The sequence below is a fragment of the Glycine soja genome, chromosome 4, assembly GCF_004193775.1.
Source record: "Glycine soja cultivar W05 chromosome 4, ASM419377v2, whole genome shotgun sequence".
NCBI classification, from domain to species: domain Eukaryota; kingdom Viridiplantae; phylum Streptophyta; class Magnoliopsida; order Fabales; family Fabaceae; genus Glycine; species Glycine soja.
In genome coordinates, this window is record NC_041005.1 from 19447490 (window position 1) to 19470180 (window position 22691).

At 38.8% G+C, this 22691-nt stretch overlaps 1 protein-coding gene across 1 annotated transcript; it reads left to right on the forward strand.

Moving 5' to 3' along the window:
* Window positions 1-190: 190 nt before the first annotated feature.
* Window positions 191-21908, forward strand: LOC114410652. Its single transcript, XM_028374606.1, has 4 exons — window positions 191-264; window positions 21375-21415; window positions 21562-21673; window positions 21791-21908. The coding sequence occupies exons 1-4, from the start codon at window positions 191-193 to the stop codon at window positions 21906-21908; spliced, it is 345 nt and encodes a 114-aa protein (XP_028230407.1).
* The last annotated feature ends 783 nt before the right edge of the window (window positions 21909-22691 follow it).

Here is a 22691-nt window from a genome sequence, read left to right on the forward strand (position 1 = left end):
TCATCAAGAGAAAGATAGGTATAAATATATGAATATCTTAGAGAAACCACACATTAACGTGTAAGCATTCCTTTCAAAATTCATATGGATGTTCATGCTTTGTTGGAAAAGGGTACGTTGTTTGGCTTGATCTGGCTTTCGTTTTGATTAAGTTTTTCTTAAACTAACTTTCTAAACGATTTTGTAGGAAATGGCTCCGAAGAAACTCTCCACGAAGAGGTCTAGAAGAGACGCCGCAGCGGAAGGGTCCAATGCCACCCCCGAGTTTGATAGTCATCGTTTCCAGAGCGCTGAGCACCAGCAGCGCTTCGGGCCATCAAGGATGGTCATTCCACAGAGAGGCTGTCCAACTCAGGGAGGATGAGTATACGGACTTTCAGGAGGAGATAGCTCACAGATGTTGGACGTCGCTGGTGACTCCCATGGCTAAGTTTGACCCTGAGACAGTCCTAGAGTTCTATGCTAATACTTGGCCCACAGAGGAGGGATGCGAGACATGCATTCATGGGTGAGGGGTCAGTCGATTCCCTTTGATGCAGATGCCCTCAGCCAGTTCTGGGTGACCCGCTAGTTTTGGAGGAAGGCCAGCAATGTGAGTTTAGCCAGAGGAGGAACAGGGCCGACGGGTTCAATGAGGAGGCCATTGCCCAGCTTTATGCACACCGGGGCAGGATTTCGCCCGAACCCTGCAGGGAGGCGGGTGCAGATCATGCGCACTAGCATGACCACTTTGACCCAGACGTGGATAACACTGCTGCTCAGCAATGTCTTGCCTAGCGATCATAACTCCGATCTCCCTCTGCCTAAGTACCAGTTGTTGTATGCCATCCTGACGTGGGCCAGGTGGATTGCTAATGCCATCTATTTGTTTGCAGGTATGCCACCAACCAGGCACCCTCTGGACCCAGATAAGTCTAACAGGGCTGGGGTTTCCGGCTTTGATCACGGGCCTCTGCTAGTCATTCGGGGTTCCCGTACCCCAGTAAAGTGATCCGACCGCCGATCACCCGGCCTTCATCGAGAAGTACTGGCACGCTAGGCAGGCGCAGGGTGTGCACATCAGCCGCAGATGCATCGCCACCACCTCGGCAGGCTGATCCCGCTGGATCACTAGGCATGGAGCATATCTAAGCACTAGGTTCGCCAGTAGGCAGCCAACACCGTGGGCAGGTGCAGATACATGAGTGTTCTACCGATTCAGCCTTAGTCAGCAGGGGTAGGGTCCGCTCCTTTTGCATGCCCTACTCGAAAGCAGTTTGGGGCTGAGGTCGCATGGCCCAGAGATTGCCCCGAGGACTAGGCAGGGGAGGAGCCTACAGGATCCCCCGGTGAGGCAGAGGAGGCCCGTATGGATGAAGATATGACCGACTTGCTCGGTTTCTTGGGAGGAAGCGGAGTCACGTGACCGAGGTCACTGTACTTTTGTTATTGACATTATTGTTTCTGTATTGTACTTTTGTTATTGACATTACTGTTTCTGTTATTGTTTATATGGTTACTAACGATGTTGTTCTATTTTTTTTTCTGTTAGAATTGGCGTTATGGCTCTCAGTTCTTTCGTCACTATTTTTTATTGCAGCTTAACATTACGTGTTTTTTTTCGTTTACCTTGTGGTTAGGCGTGAATAGGTAGGTGCGCCCTCGTCTGCACGACCTATTCAAGAGAAAAAGAAAAAGAAAAAAAAAGTGGGGAAATAAACAAATGATAATAACTTAAAAAGGGAAAGAAACATGGGGGAGAGAAAATATATCTTTCGGCTAAAAAGCCAGCACGTTTTTTAAATGAAATAACTTCTAGCTTTTCTTTGAAAAAGGATTCGTGATCATAACCAGTTTTGAAAAAAAATGTGTATGCACCTGAAGGGTGAATGCTCTGAAAATTTTCCCGAACACCCAAAATGGACTCGGATGAATGCATAAATTGATAAAGGAGAATATTTGAAAACACTAGGTTGACTTAAATAGGAAAAATGAATCCTGAGCCCTAGTGTCACGTGGCCATAAAAACTTGATGCTTAAGTGTCCACATGGGTGCGTGCATGACCAGTTTTGGCATAAAATTTCCAAATCACATTGTTGCGTGTGTGTCATGGAAATAATTGGGACATCCCTTTTATCCCTGAACCGCTGGCCAAACTCACGCCCTGACATATATCATGTCCAGCCATTCTACAAGCCTGAGCCAAAATCCCAACTTACCATAAACCTTGACCCAGGGTGAGAATGTCCATCCTTGCTCTCGGAAGAAATAAAAAAAGGAAAAAAAGGAGAAAAGGAAAAATTCCCAATCAAAGAGTGGGAGAAAGCAAAAAAAAGAAGAAAGAAAATTCCGATCAAGGATCAGAAGAAAACAGAAGAAATATGCAGAAAGGTCTTTGGAACAGACAACATCTGAACAATACAGAATTGTCCACCAAGTAAACAAAAAAGAAAGGAAACCACGACCTAAAGTGGTCCTCTCCCTTTGGTTGCCAACCAAAATCCTGTGCGTCGGTGACTTGTTCGCCTCACACTAAACAAAAACAGAAAAGGAAAAGGCCAAAAACACTCAAAGCCAAATTTCCCACCAAAAAAAAACCATTCCCAAGAAAAAAGTCCTATGGATCCATGATCACGCATGTAATCTTGATTTGATAGGAAATGATTTGCAAAATCAAGTCATGACACACTTACCTGTGTGAGATTGATACACTTGAGTGATTTCCTTCTATTTTGTGGACCAGTGTTTCCTCTAAATGGTCATTAGAAACGAAATGCTAACATCCAAAATCTCATTTATGGTTATAGAAAATTCATCAGCATACTCTCCTTCCCCGATAGTGAAGAAAATGTACTCTGATCAGTTGGATGTTTGTCTCTTTACTAAAGCATTCGCATTTTAGTGAAGAAAACACCGAGACTATTTTGTCTCACAACTATCCAGAACTACGTAGGTCTGAGTTCCTCATCACAAATTGAGGATACATAGGTGTCGCAACCTACCCTTCGGCGGAGGGCGACGCGTGACTCGCGGGATGCGTGTCCACAAAAGGAATATGCGCGGAGTCGCCACCAACCTTTATTTGAGGAAAAATTGGAAAAACCAGAAAAGACGCGATCTACCGAAATTTTAAGTGAAAGGTCCGGGAGTTGTATTTACGCACGGGGAAGGTATTAGCACCCCACACGTCCGTCACAGGGGACGACAGCCTTTAATCGAATGTGCCAACATGACTTTGATTTTATGTTCCCTTTTATGTCCTTATATCCTTTATACCTTTTTATATTTTCTCTTTTTGTGGTCGACAAGGGTGTTTCCCTTTGCTCCTACGTATTCCTCAATTTGCGATGAGGAAATCAGACCTACGTAGTTCTTTCCTATCAAGTGATTCTCTTTCTACTTAAGAGGTGATCATTTTAAGGCGTTGGACCTTAAAAATGACCCATTTTACTTAGTAAAAATTGAAATTACAAACTTCAAAAACCTATTTGTGGACGAGCTTGACTAGGCGAGTGATTTTAGCCTTAGTTCACCTTAGTTATTAGTCAATTCAATTAAGAATGAGAAATCCCAAAGAGAAATGTCCGATTGATTTTCCGCTTTATTTTATTAAAAGGTATATTTTGTTATTATATATTATTTTATCTCTTTTTGATTTCCAACGTGGTTACGGCACGACCGAACGTCGGAATTCATTTTAACCGAAGTTAACGGATAATACAATTCAAACGTTCGGTGGAAATTTATTTTATTTTTAGGTTAAGCGAGAAATGACTTAAATAAAATGGCTTAAGCACGTCAAAAGGGGGTATAAAAAGTAAATGAAATGAGAATAAAAATACACGAAACACAATGTGGACCACCACGGGTACATAGAATGAATCGAAAAGCTTGGTTCGAGGTACTTACCCGTTGAAGATCGAAGAACGATGAAGAACGAATGAAGAACGTCGAAGAACGGTCGAAACCTTTGCAAAATTCTTCACGGAAAACGTTACGGAAATGTTTCGGAAGTGCCTCAGCTTAGATTTCTCACGGAAACAATTTTTCCAAGCAAATTCGAAAGAGAGAGAAGTGCCTAAGGGGCTGAACCCTTTTCCTTCTCACTTCCTCCCCTATTTATAGCAAAATAGGGGAGATGGTTGCCGCCCAGCTCGCCTAGGCGAGCCAGGTTGCTTCCTCCAGAAGCAACAACCTTCTGGAGGAATCTTCTGGAGGGCCCAAGTGGGCCTGGTTGCTATTTGCACCCCTATTTTTACTAAGTACACCCCCTGCCTTTTTTTGGTGATTCTTTTTTCGTAAAGTTACGGAAACTTACGAATTTCGTAACGATACTTGTTTTCTTTCCGTAATGTTACGGAACCTTGCGGATTACATAATCATCCCCTTTTTGACTTACGGAATGTTACGGAACCCCACTATTTATGCAACGATGCTTCCATTTGATTTCCGGTGTGTCACGGAACCTTAAGGATTGTGCATCAATATTTTCTTTTGTTTTACGGCATGTCCCGGAATTTCACAAATTTCCTAATGATGGGTGCCAAGCACCTTGCAAGGACCAAACAAAGATCGCATGTCATCAAGCAAAGGTCCCCGGACGAAATTAGGGTATGACAGTTGCCCCTCTTTACTTGCCTTTTATTGGAGATAAAAGGAAAGTAAAGATAAGACACTAATTTCGTTCCTCTCGGTTGACGAGAGTCGCGGGTGACCATAAAATTTCCGCATGCAAATGACTCGTTGTTCCCGGGGGAACAAAAGGTGCAGAAGACGATGTCAGTCTCTGCCTGCTATCAAGCGTTCTGTCTTACAGATAGCAAAAGAATGTTTATACGGATAACCACTCGGGTATTTCCGCCCGTCAGCGTGACTCAAAAGTCAGTATGACAGATCTTGTGAGCGCGGAAGATGATGTAAATCTCCGCATGTCATCGTGCCCGCCGCCTCTGGATGACAAAAGGGTGCAGAATGACCAAATTTTGTCTCTGCGCGGCATCGGACACGACTGTGTCTGAATGGCAAAGGGGTGCGGAATGACCAAATTTTGTCTCTGCATGTCATCGGGCCAGCCGCCTCTGGATGACAAAGGGTGCAGAATGACCAAATTTTGTCTCTGCGCGCCATCGGACACGACTGTGTCTGAATGGCAAAGGGGTGCGGAATGACCAAATTTTGTCTCCGCATGTCATCGGGCCCGCCGCCTCTGGATGACAAAGGGTGCAGAATGACCAAATTTTGTCTCTGCGCGCCATCGGACACGACTGTGTCTGAATGGCAAAGGGGTGCGGAATGACCAAATTTTGTCTCCGCCTGTCATCGGGCCCGCCGCCTCTGGATGACAAAGGGTGCTGAATGACCAAATTTTGTCTCTGCGCGCCATCGGACACGACTGTGTCTGAATGGCAAAGGGGTGCGGAATGACCAAATTTTGTCTCCGCCTGTCATCGGGCCCGCCGCCTCTGGATGACAAAGGGTGCAGAATGACCAAATTTTGTCTCTGCGCGCCATCGGACACGACTGTGTCTGAATGGCAAAGGGGTGCGGAATGACCAAATTTTGTCTCCGCATGTCATCGGGCCCGCCGCCTCTGGATGACAAAGGGTGCAGAATGACCAAATTTTGTCTCTGCGCGCCATCAGACACGACTGTGTCTGAATGGAAAAGGGGTGCGGAATGACCAAATTTTGTCTCCGCCTGTCATCGGGCCCGCCGCCTCTGGATGACAGAGTGTGCAGAATGACCAAATTTTGTCTCTGCGTGCCATCGGACACGACTGTGTCTGAATGGCAAAGGGGTGCGGAATGACCAAATTTTGTCTCCGCATGTCACATGACCTCAGGGTCAGTATGACAGATCTTGTGGGGCGGCCGACAAAAGCAAGGCTCTTGCTCCTACGTATCCTCCAATGAGGAACTCAGACCTACGTAGTTCTAGATAACTTGTGAGACTTGGAAAAAGTCTCCACCGGAAGATGTTGACATCTCCGGAAAGGGCGCAGATGACCATATTGGCCTCTGCTCATCAATCACACTTGGGGTCACTCAATGACGAGATGCGGATAACCGTAAGGTGTCTCCGCGGGCTACCAGCTCTTGGGTCATGGTAACAAAAGGTGGTGTGGTCGACAAAAGCAAGGCTTTTGCTCCTACGTATCCTCAAATGAGGAACTCAAACCTACGTAGTTCTTGATAACTTGTGAGACTTGAAAAAGTCTCGGTGTTTTCTCCACTAAAATGCAAACATGCTTTAGCAAAGAGACAAATCTAGGGTGAATCAAGTGATTCTTTTACTTGAAGGGCGATCATTTTAAGGCGTTGGACCTTAAAAATGATCCATTTTACTTAGTAAGAAACTGAAATGATGAACTTTCAAAAACCTATTTTTGTGGACGAGCTTGACTAGGCGAGCTGATTTTAGCCTTAGTTTCACTTTAGTTATTAGTCAATTCAATTAAGAATGATAAATCCCAAAGAGAAAACGTCCGATTGATTTTTTACTTTATTTTACTAAAATATATATTTTTTATTATATTATTATTTTACCTCTTTTTTGATTTCCAACGTGGTTACGGCATGACCGAATGGTCGGAATTCATTTTAACTGAAATTAACGAATGATACAATTCAAACGATCGGTGGAAATTTATTTTATTTTTAGATTAGGCGAGAAATGACTTAAATAAATGACTTAAGCACGTCAAAAGGGGGTATAGAAAGCGAATGAAAACGAGAATAAAAATACATGAAACAAAATGTGGACCACCACGGGTACATAGAATGAATTGAAAAGCTCGGTTTGAAGTACTTACCCGTTGAAGACTGAAGAAAACGAAGAACGAACGATGAATATTGAAGAACGGTCGAGAATCTTCGCGTAATTACTCACGGAAACATTACGGAAACGTTACGGAAGCGCCTCGGCTTGGATTTTCTTCACGGAAATAATCTTCCTCAGCAATTTCGAGAGAATAAGAAGTGCCAAGAAGGCTGAACCCCTTCTCCCTTCACTCCTCCCCCTATTTATAGCAACATAGGGGAGGAGCTTGCCACCCAGCTCGCCCAGGCGAGCATGGTTGCTTCCTCCAGAAGCAACAGCCTTCTGGAGGAAGAATCTGGAAGGACCAACTGGGCCTGATTGCTATTTGTACCCCCCCTTTTTACTAAATGCACCACCTACCTTTTTTGGTAATTCTTTTTCCGTAATGTTACGAAAATTTACGAATTTCGTAACGATACTTATTTTCCTTCCGCAAGGTTATGAGTCCTTACGGATTATGTATTTACTCTTTTTTAGCTTTCGAAGAAGTTACGAAAACTCACGGATTGCGAAAAATACCTCCTTTCGATTTCCGTCACATCACGGAATTTTCACGGATCGCGTAAGCCTGCTTCCTTTGATTTTCGGCACGTCTCAGGACTTCACATATTGTGCAACAAAGGTTGCCAAATATCTCGAAGCGGCCAATCAATGGTTGTATATCATCAAATTATAATCCCCGGACGAAATTAGGGTATGACAAATGCAATTTTACGTTTTCTGCTTCTAATTAAAATTTCGTTCTTGCTTCTTCTGTAGATGCAATTGGCTTTGATGTTTTGATGATGATCATGATGATGTGTTGCAATTGATGCAAATGGGCTTTTCAAGATTAAAATTCAAGACAATACTTCAAGATTACAAGTCACAACATCAAGATGATCACTAGAATATTAGGAAGGGAATTCCTAATTGAATTAGCAAAGGTTTGGCCAAGTGATTTATATTAAAAAGTGTTTCTCAAAGGTTTTACTCTCTGGTAATCGATTACCAGAGGATGTAATCGATTACCAGTGGGCCAAATACGTTTTATAACAACTATAAAAATTTGAATTCGAAATTTTAAAAGCTGTAATCGATTACACAATTTTGGTAATCGATTACCAGCAGTTAGTAAACGTTTTAATTCAAATTTTAAAAGCTGTAATCGATTACACAATTACTGTAATCGATTACCAGACAGGATTTTCAGAAAAATAATTTCAAGAGTCACAACTTTTCAAAGGCTTTACTCATGACCACCAATGGTCTATATATATGTGACTTAAACACGAAATTGCTTAGAGATTTTCAGAACAACAAAGTGTTTATCCTCTCAAAGAGCAAATTCATTTTATCCTCTTAAGAATTCCTTGGCCAATTCAATTGCAATTCATTAAGGAATTATTTGAGTGCTCAATCTGTAAAATCCATCTCTTTCTAGAGAGATTTGTTCCTCTTCTTCTTCTCATTCTCTAAGGGATTAAGAGACTGTGAGTCTCTTGTTGTAAAGGATCTCTAAACACAAAGGAAGGATTGTCCTTGTGTGTTTAGAACTTGTAAAAGGAATTTACAAGATAGTGGAACTCTCAAGCGGGTTGCTTGGGGACTGGACGTAGGCACAAGGGTGTGGCCGAACCAGTATAAAACTGAGTTTGCATTTTCTCTTCCCTTAATCTCCTTTATTTATTATTGCTTTACATTCATATTCAAGTTGCTTCATTTGAATTAATATTTAAGAAGATTTTCATTAAGGGAATTCATAATTTGAGTAAAAGTGAAATAGATTTTTAATTAGGGGAAACAGTTTGGAATATCTTAATTCAACCCCCCCTTCTTAAGATATCTGAGGCCACTTGTCTAACAAGTGGTATCAGAGCTTCATTCTTGTACAAAGTTTAGAAGCTTCAAGAAAAAGATGGCCTCAGCAAATTCCTTATTTCCAGAAGGGAATTCTATCAATAGACCTCCAATCTTTAATGGAGAGGGTTACCACTACTGGAAAACCCGAATGCAAATTTTTATCGAGGCAATAGATCTAAATATCTGGGAAGCCATTGAAATAGGGCCTTATATACCCACCACAGTAGAAAGAGTTTCAATAGATGGTAGTTCATCAAGTGAAAGCATAACCATAGAAAAACCTAGAGATAGATGGTCTGAAGAGGATAGAAAACGAGTACAATACAACCTAAAAGCCAAAAACATAATAACATCTGCCCTAGGAATGGATGAATATTTCAGAGTTTCAAATTGTAAGAGTGCTAAGGAAATGTGGGACACTCTTCGATTAACACATGAAGGAACTACAAATGTTAAAAGATCTAGGATAAATGCACTAACTCATGAGTATGAATTATTTAGAATGAATGCAAATGAAAATATTCAGAGTATGCAAAAGAGATTTACACATATAGTAAATCATCTAGCAGCCTTAGGCAAAGAATTTCAAAATGAAGATCTTATAAACAAGGTGCTAAGATGTTTAAGTAGAGAATGGCAACCCAAAGTAACGGCTATTTCTGAATCAAGAGATTTGTCTAACATGTCTCTTGCCACTTTATTTGGTAAGTTGCAGGAACACGAGATGGAACTATTGAGATTGCACCAAAATGAAGAAAATGACAAGAAAAAGAAAGGAATTGCTCTTAAAGCATCATCCTCAATTCAAGAAGAAAGTGATCAGGATAATGATGCAGATGATGATGATGATCTAAGTTTCTTTGTAAAAAGATTCAACAAATTTCTTAAAGTAAGAGGAAATCAGAGGCGACCAAATTTTAAATCAAAGAGAAGGACAGAAAATTCATCCTCTACTCTAAAATGCTTTGAATGCAATCAACCTGGACATCTGAGGGTTGATTGTCCCATCTTCAAGAAAAAGATGGAAAAATCTGAAAAGAAAAATCATAGTGAGAAGAAACTAAAGAAAGCATACATCACATGGGATGAAAATGATTTGGAATCCTCTGATGATTCTGAAAATGAAGAGATAAATCTTTGCCTTATGGCAAAAAGTTACGAAAGTGATGAAGAGGTAACATCTTCAAACAACTTATCTATTTCTTTTGATGAATTGCAATTGCAAAATTAGTTTCATCATCAAAGAAAACAATTTCAAATTTAGAAAATGAAGTTTCAAAATTAAACAAAGAATTAGATCTTCTTAGAAATGAAGTCTCAATCTCTAAAACAAATGAAAAAGTTAATATCTCCACTATTAATGACAAGAAAATAACAGATTCTTGTAGTTGTTGTGATAAATATGTAAAAGAAATTAAAGAGTTAAAAATTCACTTGCAAAATTTTCATATAGTAGAAATAATTTAGATGTTATATTAAGTAAACAAAGATATGTGTCTAATAAAAATGGACTAGGGTATAAATCTGAAAAACTACAAAAGATTCATAAAAACTTTTCCACTTCCACACAAAAATGTAATTCTAATTCTATCACTTGTTTTTACTGTGGAAGAAGAGGACATGGCATATCAACTTGCTACTTCAAGAAAAATTACAGTAACATTAAAATGATATGGGTCCCAAAAGGATCCTCAGTTTATACTAACATGCAAGGACCCAATAAAATTTGGGTACCTAAGTCAAAAACTTGATTATGCAGGTATCTTTGAGAAAGAAGTGGTACATAGATAGCGGATGCTCAAAACATATGACTGGAGATGCATCAAATTTTACACACATATCTCCAAAGAAAAGCGGGCATGTAACATATGGTGACAACAACAAAGGTAGAATTCTTGGAGTGGGTAAAATAGGTACAAATTCTTCAAACTCCATTGAAAATGTTCTACTTGTTGAAGGCCTTAAGCACAGCCTGCTTAGCATTAGTCAACTATGTGACAAAGGCTATCTAGTATCATTTGATTCTCAGAAATGTCTTATAGAACATAAGCATGACATTAATATAAAGCATGTAGGACATAGAGTCAATAATGTTTACATGATAGACTTAAGCATAAAACAAGAAAACAATCATTGCTTTCTTAGTAAAGATGATGATCCATGGTTATGGCATAAAAGAATTGCTCACATAAACATGGATCACTTAAATAAATTAATTTCAAAAGATTTAGTAGTTGGTTTGCCTAAATTGAAATTTGAAAAAGATAAACTATGCGATGCATGTCAAAAGGGCAAACAAACAAGAGTCTCATTCAAATCTAAAAATGTTGTTTCAACCACTCGACCATTACAGTTATTGCATATGGATCTATTTGGTCCATCTAGAACCATGAGTTTTGGAGGAAATTACTATGCTTTAGTTATAGTTGATGATTTTCTAGATATACTTGGACATTATTTATTACACATAAAAGTGATTCATTCTATGCATTTAGGAAACTTGCTAAAGTCATACAAAACAAGAAAAATCTCAAGATTGCATCCATTAGAAGTGATCATGGGGGTGAATTTGAAAATAAAGATTTTGAATTATTTTGTGATGAACATGGTATTGAACATAATTTTTCTGCACCAAGAACCCCTCAACAAAATGGAGTTGTTGAGAGGAAAAATAGGTCATTGGAAGAAATTGCAAGAACTTTATTAAATGATACTTCTCTTCCAAAGTATTTTTGGGCTGAAGCTGTCAATACTGCATGTTACATCATGAATAGAGCCTTGATAAGACCTATTTTAAAGAAAACCCCATATGAGTTATTTAATGTAGAAAACCTAATATTTCTCATCTACATGTTTTTGGTTGCAAGTGCTTTGTACTTAATAATGGTAAAGATAATCTAGGAAAATTCGATGCAAAATCTGATGAAGGCATTTTTCTTGGATATTCTTACAAAGCAAAGCATATAGAATATATAATAAGAGAACTATGAATATAGAGGAATCCATTCATGTTAACTTTATGAATCTAATACTATATTGTCAACAAAGAATATGCTAGATGACATTGCAGATTCTTTAGAACATATGAACATTCATGAACAAGATTCCAAAGGAAATGACAAAGGAAACAATGAAGATCCTCCAGAAGAAGGCAAATCCAATGATGCACTCCAAGAGAATGGAAACTTCAAGAGATCATCCCCTCGACAACATTATTGGTGATATCTCAAAAGGGGTAACAACTAGACATTCTCTTAAAGATTTATGCAATAATATGGCTTTTGTATCTATGATTGAACCTAAAAATATAAAAGAAGCCATAGTAGATGATAATTGGATCATTGCCATGCAAGAAGAACTAAACCAATTTGAAAGAAACAATGTGTGGAAATTAGTAGAAAAACCTGAAAATTATCCTGTCATAGGAACAAAATGGGTTTTTAGAAATAAATTAGATGAACATGGTATAATTATTAGAAATAAAGCCAGGTTAGTAGCAAAAGGGTATAATCAAGAAGAGGGAATAGACTATGAAGAAACATATGCTCCTGTTGCAAGATTAGAAGCCATTAGAATGCTTTTGGCATATGCATCCATAATGAACTTTAAACTTTATCAAATGGATGTTAAGAGTGCCTTTCTAAATGGCTTAATTCAAGAAGAGGTATATGTTGAACAACCCCCTGGTTTTGAAATTTCTGATAAACCAAACCATGTTTATAAATTACAAAAGGCTCTTTATGGTTTGAAACAAGCCCCTAGGGCATGGTATGAACGATTAAGTAATTTTCTTCTAGAAAAAGAATTCTCCAGAGGTAAAGTGGATACCACATTATTCATAAAGAGAAAGCATAATGATATTTTGCTAGTTCAAATATATGTTGATGATATAATTTTTGGATCCACTAATGATTCATTATGCAAGGAGTTTTCCCTTGATATGCAAAGTGAATTTGAAATGTCAATGATGGGAGAACTAAAGTACTTTCTGGGATTACAAATCAAGCAAACTCAAGAAGGTATATTCATCAATCAATCCAAATACTGCAAGGAATTGATCAAAAGATTTGGGATGGATAGTGCAAAACACATGTCTACACCGATGAGCACTAATTGTTACTTAGATAAAGATGAATCTGGTCAGTCTATAGACATAAAACAATATCGAGGTATGATCGGATCTCTTCTTTATTTATCTGCTAGTAGACCTGATATTATGTTTAGTGTATGCATGTGTGCTAGGTTTCAATCCAACCCCAAACAATCACATCTAAGTGCAGTAAAGAGAATCATGAGATATCTATTAGGAACAATCAATTTAGGATTATGGTATCCTAAGAATTCAACATGTAACCAAATAGGATATTCTGATTCTGATTTTGCCGGATCTAAAACTGATAGAAAAAGTACAAGTGGAACTTGTCAATTTATTGGATCGGCTCTTGTCTCATGGCATAGTAAGAAACAAAACAGTGTTGCTTTATCTACTGCTGAAGTGGAGTATATCTCTGCTGGTAGTTGTTGTGCACAGATTTTATGGATGAAGCAACAATTATTTGACTATGGCATCATTCTTGATCGCATACCTATTAAGTGTGATAATACTAGTGCCATAAATCTATCCAAAAACCCAGTTCAACATTCAAGAACTAAACATATAGAGATTAGACACCACTTTCTTAGAGATCATGTCTTAAAGGGAGATTGTGTATTAGAATTTGTTGATACTAAGAATCAACTTGCTGATATTTTCACTAAACCTCTCCCCAAGGAAGTGTTCTTCTCTATTAGAAGAGAATTAGGTCTCTTAGATGTAAGAGATTTAGAAAAATAGGGATTGATTGGTGATGATTGATTGGTTGATTTACTTTACCTTTTGATTGAAGATTATTTTGTTTGATCTTGTTTGAATTCTTGTTTTTATGATAGAATTTATGATTTCTTGTGTATATAGTAATTGAATGATTGAATTTAGTGTATTATAATGAAAATTAGTCATATAGGATGTATTTGAGCATAAATATAGATATTCTCTTAGAAACTAGCCTAGGATAGCTCTGGTAATCGATTACCATCCGGTGTAATCGATTACACATGAACAGGCAGCCTGTAATCGATTACAACATCTGTAATCGATTACCAGAAGGCTTATTGGGCCTGTAATCGATTACCAATACCTGTAATCGATTACAATGCGTCATCTTCTATAAATACTCACGAAATCAGAGCTGCTGCGCAGCCAAAGCTCCTCCACGTTTTCCTCCATACCTAGAACTTCAAACCTTCGATTCTCACTCAATTCTTCACCAAATCACGTCCCGTAAAGCCCAATCTTCCTCTTTTTCACTCCTCTTTCACTTCCACCGATCAAAATCCAGAAAAACTTCATCAAATGCAGAGCCATCAAAGAAGAGAAAGGGATCATCCTCCACCGCTACCGCTGCTGCCCATCGTCGTCACGGCCTATCCGGAGCACCCACAGCACCTATTCCTCCTTCTTTGTCATCTCCAAGATCATCAACACTGTTTTCATCCGATGATCAACGTCTACGGTACCTTTCTCAGTTTTCTTCTAGAATAATCTTAGACCCTAAGTACCTAGACGTAGAGTTCTTTAATGATGAAACGTTTGATTGCTATCAAGTGTTTCAAAATTCTGGTCTTGTTGATTTCATGTCATTAAAATTGTCATATTATCCTGAACTTGTAAAGGTCTTCTACTGCAATTTAAAAATTCAGGATGATATTATTATGTCTGAGGTGCATGGTACTTCTATGGTCATTGATCAGTCACTTTTCTTTTCTTTGACTCATTTACCCAGTCAAGGTGCACCTTTTGAGGGCACCATTGTTGATGACTGGAAATTCGATTATTCGAGTCATGATGCTCGTCGCATGGTCTGCAATGATCAAGCTGAAATGACCGGTAGATTGCTGGCCGGGTCATTAACTTTTGATAATCGCATCATGCATTATATCATTGTTAGAATTTTGCTTCCTCGGTCTTCAAATTTAGCACAAGCCTCTGAGGAGGATTTGATTCTTATGTGGGCTTTTCTTACCGGTCGTCAGATCGACTGGGCCCATTTGGTTCGGTACCGAATGCATAAGGCATTACGAGCCAATGCACCTCTTCCTTATCTACATTTGATTACTCTGTTTTTGCGTCATTTTCAAATTCCGCTTGATGATGAACCCTTTGTTCAAGTCAAGCGTTCCTTTGCAATTGGTGCTGGTGCAGTGACATCCTTTGGGTATCGTAAAGATCGGAATAGACAATGGCTGAAGAAGGATGCACTCCCTCCTCAAGATGAACGTACTCCTTCACCTCCCCCTCAACGTGAAGATTCCGCACTCATGAATGAAGTTCTCTCCGAATTACGAGGTCTTCGTTCTTATGTTGATGACCGCTTCGACTCATTAGATTCACGCTTTGCCGGTATGGACATTCGCCTTACACAACTTGAAGAGGATGTTGGATACATTCGTCAGAGTTTTGATCTTCCACCACCACCTTCGTCTTCTTAGATTTTAGTTTCTGATTAAATGTCTTTTATAAGCCGTGTATTTTGGCTTTTAGTTTCTTAGAGTTTACATTATTATGCTAAATACTTTGCTTATTTATCTTGTGGTTTTTAAATTTCAGTCTTGGATATTTTGTGGTTGTTGACATTTTAAGTTATTTGGATTCTGGTTTGACTATTTCTTGTTTGAGAGTTTGGATTATTGTGTTTTCTACTCTGATATTTATATCGTTCTACTCCATTATTATATCTGTGTTGATTCCCGAGTCCTTTGGCTTTTTGATGTTGCCAAAGGGAGAGAAAAGGTTGGTTGTAGAAAAATGTTGGTTGTAGAAAAAGCTTAACAACCTTAGAAATCAAGTGATCATAAATTCTGAAATATAGGGGGAGTAAACGCATATACAATTGGTTGTTGCTTGCTTTAATCTTGATTTCAGGTATTGTATTGTCATCATCAAAAAGGGGGAGATTGTAGATGTGATTGCTTTTGATGTTTTGATGATGATCATGATGATATGATGTAAATGGGCTTTTCAAGATTAAATTCAAGACAATACTTCAAGATACTTCAACATTACAAGTCACAGCATCAAGATGATCACTAGTATATTAGGAAGGGAATTCCTAATTGAATTAGCAAAAGGTTTGGCCAAGTATTTTTAGTTAAAAAGTGTTTTACAATGGTTTTACTCTCTGGTAATCGATTACCAGAGGATGTAATCGATTACCAGTGGCCAAATATATTTTATAACAGCTACTAAAATTTGAATTCGAAATTTTAGACTGTGTAATCGATTACACAATTTTGGTAATCGATTACCAGCAGTTAGTAAACGTTTTAATTCAAATTTTAAAAGCTGTAATCGATTACACAATTACTGTAATCGATTACCAGACAGGATTTTCAGAAAAATAATTTCAAGAGTCACAACTTTTCAAAGGCTTTATTCATGACCACCAATGGTCTATATATATGTGACTTAAACACGAAATTGCTCAGAGATTTTAAGAATAACAAGTGTTTATCCTCTCAAAGAGCAAATTCATTTTATCCTCTTAAGAATTCCTTGGCCAATTCAATTGCAATTCATTAAGGAATTATTTGAGTGCTCAATCTGTAAAATCTATCTCTTTCTAGAGAGATTTGTTGTTCTTCTTCTTCTCATTCTCTAAGGGATTAAGAGATTGTGAGTCTCTTGTTGTAAAGGAATTCTAAACACAAAGGAAGGATTGTCCTTGTGTGTTTAGAACTTGTAAAAGGAATTTACAAGATAGTGGAACTCTCAAGCGGGTTGCTTGGGGACTGGACGTAGGCACAAGGGTGTGGCCGAACCAGTATAAAACTGAGTTTGCATTTTCTCTTCCCTTAATCTCCTTTATTTATTATTGCTTTATATTCATATTCAAATTGTTTCATTTGAATTAATATTTAAGAAGATTGTCATTAAGGGAATTCATAACTTGAGTAAAAAGTGAAATAGATTTTTAATTAGGGGAAATAGTTTGGAATATCTTAATTCAACCCCCCCCCCCCTTCTTAAGATATCTGAGGCCACTTGTCTAACAGGCTGAGTAATGACATTGTTGGGTTGGTGGGAAACTTGGTTGTATAGGAATGGCAGTCACAGCACGGGCTTGTCCCTCATTCTCACCCTCTTCATTTGCCCTAGTTTTTTTGGCATTTATCAAAGTATGATGATCAGATTTGCCTCTTTTTAGACTCACTTTGATCCTTTCGTCGGTGAAGACCATATCATCAAAGCTTGAAGGTGTGTAGTCCACCATCTTTTCATAGTAGAATACTGGTAATGTGTCTACTATCATTATCATTTTTTCTCCGTCATTGAGGTGCCACTTGAGCTGCCAGGTCTCTCCACCTTTGGGCGTATTCTTTGAAAGATCTGTGCCCCTTTTTGCACATGTTCTGTTGTTGCATCCTATCCGAGGACATTATACCGACATTGCCTAACGAAGGCAACCATTAGGTCCTCCCAGGAATGGACTCGGGAAGGTTCCAAGTTAGTGTACCAGGTAACAGCTACCCCCAGTAAGACTTCCTTGGAAGGAATGTATCAGCAATTTCTCATCTTTTGCGTATGCCCCCATCTTCCGACAATACATCTTTAGATGGTTCTCGGGGCAAGTAGTCCCCTTGTACTTGTCAAAGTCCAACACCTTGAACTTGGGAGGGGTGATGATATTGGGTACTAGGAACAACTCTCCTAGGTTAGCAAAGGCATAATCTTCACCTCTTCAATGGCCCTGAGCCTTTCCTCTAGATGATCCAACTTTCCCATTTCTGCCATAGCATGAGGGTTTTTACTTGTCGTGGAGTGCAAGAGGTGTAGTTGTGGGTGATACTGAGGGCCTTCCGAAGTGTTTTCAAGGGGTATACCACCAACTGCTTGCCCTTCAGTGGCATATTCGAGCCAAGGCTCGAAGTCGGCTAGATTGTGATGGGGAATTTCATGTGTCTCCCCCACGGTTTAAGAGACATGTGCATGATCAGTTTGGGGTTGCTGGCTCTCAATGGGTATAGGAGTGGAGTTATTGACATTCTTATTGGGAGTGTACGCCACATTGGGTGGCGTATAGTTGAGAGGCAAGCCATATGGCGGGAAGGCGTGCTCGTTTTGAATTTGCACATCATGGGGGCCGCCCATACTTCCCAAATCTTTGCCTACCATATCTGAGGTTGGATGGTTCATTGATGCCGGATGGGAATGTCGGGTTCACCTTAGCAACAACGCTGGTAGCGGCAATTGCAACCGCATTGGCTTCCATTATCTTCTTCACGCTCATCATGGCCTCAATCATTGTGGCCATTTTCTCTTTAATGGCCTCCATGTCGGCCTTCATCTTCTCTTGTATCTCCTCTACTTCACCCATTACTCTAGCTCTAGCACAAGTTCGGTGAGGGCACCGTAAAGCATGTTTTTTTTCTTTTTTATAACAATGATTAAGTTCTTTTTTTTTTCAAGGAAAGAATGCAATGAGCAATGCAACCAATGAACAACATGGATGTATGCGAATGATGCACAGTTGAAGTATTGCGAATTTGTACACTGGATATGGGGTTGAATCAATTTAGATTTTCAACATGGTCCATGACATCTTCGTCAAGGTGAAACTGGAAGTAACAGGGACATCAGCAGCCCTAAATGTGTTTGGCAGTAGACGAAGCAGCGATGTAACACGATCTTTTGCCCCAATTTTTTTTCAAGATGGTTACTTCCATACTTCAACTTGACTCGATGAACCTTTTCGTAAAAGCACGAGCTTGGTTCAACCCCATAACCCAGGAAATGGCAATTTTGATCGCCAATACTTCATCAACAATTCATAGGGATGAAAGACTCGGGAATATGCATGCAATGTATGGAAAATGTAATTATGAGATTGAGATGCCCGAAGAAACATCCTTTCTTAGTTAAACATGCATTAGGTACCATGTTCAATCATTTTGTTTTTAAGTGAAATGGGTTTATGATCCCAACATGGTTGGCTCATGGTACCGAATATATGCAACTAAGAATGCAGCGTGAATTTTCGTGCTTTCTTTTTTGTTTTTTGTCAGTTGAAGGGGAAAACGCAAGGGTCACGCATGAGCAAACATGAAAACAATTAGTATGCAATTTGTAGATCAAAAAAGTTTGTTGAACACATATGCATGATGATGCAATGACTCATGCAAAAAATATGATGTGATAACGGACAAATGCAGGAACGATATGTTCATTATTATGCTGAAGAGATGTTTATGCGGTGCATGATATGAATGCATTTACGGACACGAGAGCCCGAAAAATTATCTCTCCTTATTGCGCATTTGGGGGGCGCAGTGCCCCATGTGTGCAGTTAAGAAGACGATATGGATCTTCCGGCTTCCCATGACAAAAGACGAGACCCACATACAACGCATGTGTGACGGTATGATGCAGATACGCATGCATGAAATGGAAAGAAAACAACTCAAAGGGGTAATTCACACATACGAGACTGCAGAGATCCAACTTTAATGCTACGTTTTGGGCATGATGGCGCCTCAACGTAGTATTAAAAAGGTTACGTATTACTCTAAAGAAACCAAACATCACTAGCAAAACTATAAACTAGTGCTATTTACCAAAAAATGCATGAGAACGAATGGCACGGAGCGTGTTTGCTCTTTGCCCCTATTTGGGAACCTATAGGACAATATCTAGGGGTCTCTAATAACTACTCCCCAACAATTCATAACTCACACGGCTGTTTTCTAGAGGTATCATCACTCAAGATAATAATATTGTGGCGGTATGGAATACCAGCGACAACACATCATAAAGAGAGAAAGCTCTAGACAAGGTTTCACTATTATCAAGCAAGTCGGAGACCTAGCATGATGATAGATTCACCCCCACTCCTTAAATTCCCATGAACCCGGGTATAGGGCCCCTTTTTTACTCAAACCCGTGGGTGCTTAGTGTAAAAATGTGAAAAAAGACAACAGTTATTTACACTTTACACAGTTCAATAAATGCACACACAAGGTTTCACAATTCCACAATTCCTTAGAATAGGCCTAACTCACAAAAAGTTCCCCAGTGGAGTCGCCAACTGTCGCAACGTGCCCTTCGCAGGCGAGCGAGGGCGAGGCTCACGGGTGCGCTTTCCAAAGGAGGAAAGATGCGCGGAGTCACCACCAACGTTTATTTGTGGAAAAACCGAAGGAAACCGGTCAAAATGAAAATTCTAAGTTCGGGAGTTGTATTTACGCTTGAGGAAAGTATTAGCACCTCTCACGTTTGTCTCAAAGGACAACAACCTATTTTTATAATTGTGGAAATTGTGTTACCTTAACTTTTATTTCTTTTTATTTTTTGAGGTCGACAAAAGCGGGGCTTTTGCTCCTACGTACCCTCCTTTGGAGAGGAAATCAGACCTACGTAGTTCTTTCTTATGCGTGAATCAAGTGATTCTTTTTACTTTGAAAGGTGATCATTTTAAGGCGTTGGACCTTAAAAATGATCCATTTTACTTGGTAAGAAACTGAAATGATAAACTTTCAAAATCCTATTTTTTGTGGACGAGCTTGACTAGGCGAGTTGATTTTAGCCTTAGTTTCACTTTAGTTATTAGTCAATTCAATTAAGAATGAGAAATCCCAAAAAGAAAACGTCCGATTGATTTTTCGTTTTATTTTACTAAAAGGTATTTTTTGATTATTATATTATTATTTTACCTCTTTTTTGATTTCCAACTTGGTTACGGCACGACCGAACGGTCGGAATTCATTTTAACCAAAATTAACGGATGATACAATTCAAATGATCGGTGGAAATTTATTTTATTTTTAGATTAAGCGAGAAATGACTTAAATAAATGGCTTAAGCACGTCAAAAGGGGTATAAAAAGCGAATGAAAACGAGAATAAAAATACATGAAACAAAATGTGGACCACCACGGGTACATAGAATGAATTGAAAAGCTCGGTTTGAGGTACTTACCCGTTGAAGACTGAAGAAAACGAAGAACGAACGATGAATGTTGAAGAACGGTCGAGAATCTTCGCGTAATTACTCACGGAAACGTTACGGAAGCGCCTCGGCTTGAATTTTCTTCACGGAAATAATTTTCCTCACCAAATTTAAGAGAATACGAAATGCCAAGAAGGCTGAACCCTTTTCTTCTTCACTCCTCCCCCTATTTATAGCAAAATAGGGGAGGAGCTTGCCACCCAGCTCGCCCAGGCGAGCAAGGTTGCTTCCTCCAGAAGCAACAGCCTTCTGGAGGAAGGATTTGGAAGGCCCAAGTGGGCCAGATTGCTATTTGTACCCCCCTCCGCTTTTTACTAAATGCACCCCCCCTTCTATTTTTTTTTGGTAATTCCTTTTCCGTAATGTTACGAGACTTTACGAATTTCGTAACGATACTTATTTTCCTTCCGCAAGGTTACGAATCCTTACGGATTATATATTTACTCTTTTTTAGCTTTCGAAGAAGTTACGGAAACTCACGGATTACGCAAAAACACCTCTTTTCGATTTCCGTCACATTACGGAATTTCACGGATCGCGTAAGCCTGCTTTCTTTTGATTTCTGACACGTCTCGGGACTTCATTTATTGTGCAACAAAGGATGCCAAGTAATCTCAAAGCGGCTAACCAAAGGTTGCATGTCATCAAGTAATAATCCCCGGACGAAATTAGGGTATGACAAAGACCATGCAGAGATGCAATTTCTGCCAATTCAATTCCAGCTTTACGTAAAGGTCTTTCTGAATTGGGTTGTAATTATTTATCTATTCAGCCATTCTATACATTAGATCAAATCAATATTATTGTTTCAATTAAATGATTTTTTTAAAGGATTTTAAGTGAAATCCATATTCTCTTTATTCGAGTTAACTTGGTGCAGGTAGCATCCCTGGTGTTACATTTGATCACATGAAATTACATGTCAAACTGGGGGTGCCTCATCCTCTGCAACAAAACTTGGACAAGGATAAAATTAAGTTTGTGTTTCCATAGTAAGTAAAAGCCCCTCAAATAGATAAGATTTTTTTTTCTTCTCAAATTCCTATTCCATGTTATATACTTAGAGACAACATGTTACTGAAAAGTTGTATTTAAACTAAAAATTCCAGCAGACAAATCATGAACTTTGAAGTAGTGGATGGTGGACTTGTGTGCTCAACTGAAGAAATGCCAAAAAACAACGATGATTGCTACATTGTTAATGCTGCTGTATATGTTGGCTACTAGGCTTTTGGTATAAACTTTATTTATCTATTTTTACATCATTATTATAATTTAATAATCATATCTATAAATATAAACCGTGTCAGCTACTCTTAACAGGTGAGTTTCCAATAATGCAACATGCATGGATGGATGGAGTAGTCCTATGTTTTCAAATTAGTAAGTGAACCGATTATAATATTGAAATGTTATCGCTTTGCTCAAAGACTTTTGCTATAGTACGAGTGTCAATGATGTTATTCATGAAGAAGGTTGACAGCTTTTTCCATTTTCCCCACTCTCCTTTTTTGCATGTCAATTTTTCCCCTCCATTAATTGGATTTAACTCCTTTGTATTTTTTTAATGGATTTTGGATGTAATAATAACTTTTTATTTTCCAATTTGCAAAACTGTTGGTTTGTATGTGCTTGAGCTTGATTACATAGTTTCTTTTCAATAAATAAATAAATTTTCAATGTGGGCTTGATGGTGGTATAGAAACTGCATTTTTTATTAGGGTTTTTGGTCTGGTATGAGCATCCTGCAGGTAGATCCGTTCTTTAGTATTTGAAAAGCCATATAGTTCTGATTATACTGGTGGGAGGGTAAAAAGCACTTGAAACCTTTGTTCATCTCTCTGGGATGCTGATGTTGATTTTGATTCCTATTCACATTCACACTCTTTCCCACATGCTTAGTAGTCCACAACATGATTTTCATGTAAAAGTTGATCCTTTTTGTTGTTCTGCATGTTGGGTTGCTCAGAGATAGTGGGAAAATTGAAGAAATTTTCTTGCTTGATTGGT

Bases quoted from the DNA above. Each gene is read 5' to 3' on its own strand.
- LOC114410652 (XM_028374606.1), top strand. From the start codon at position 191: ATGGCTCCGAAGAAACTCTCCACGAAGAGGTCTAGAAGAGACGCCGCA. The intron at 265-21,374 runs GTTTGATAGTCA...AAGACCATGCAG, and splicing joins GGGTCCAATGCCACCCCCGA to AGATGCAATTTCTGCCAATT. The intron at 21,416-21,561 runs GTCTTTCTGAAT...AACTTGGTGCAG, and splicing joins AATTCCAGCTTTACGTAAAG to GTAGCATCCCTGGTGTTACA.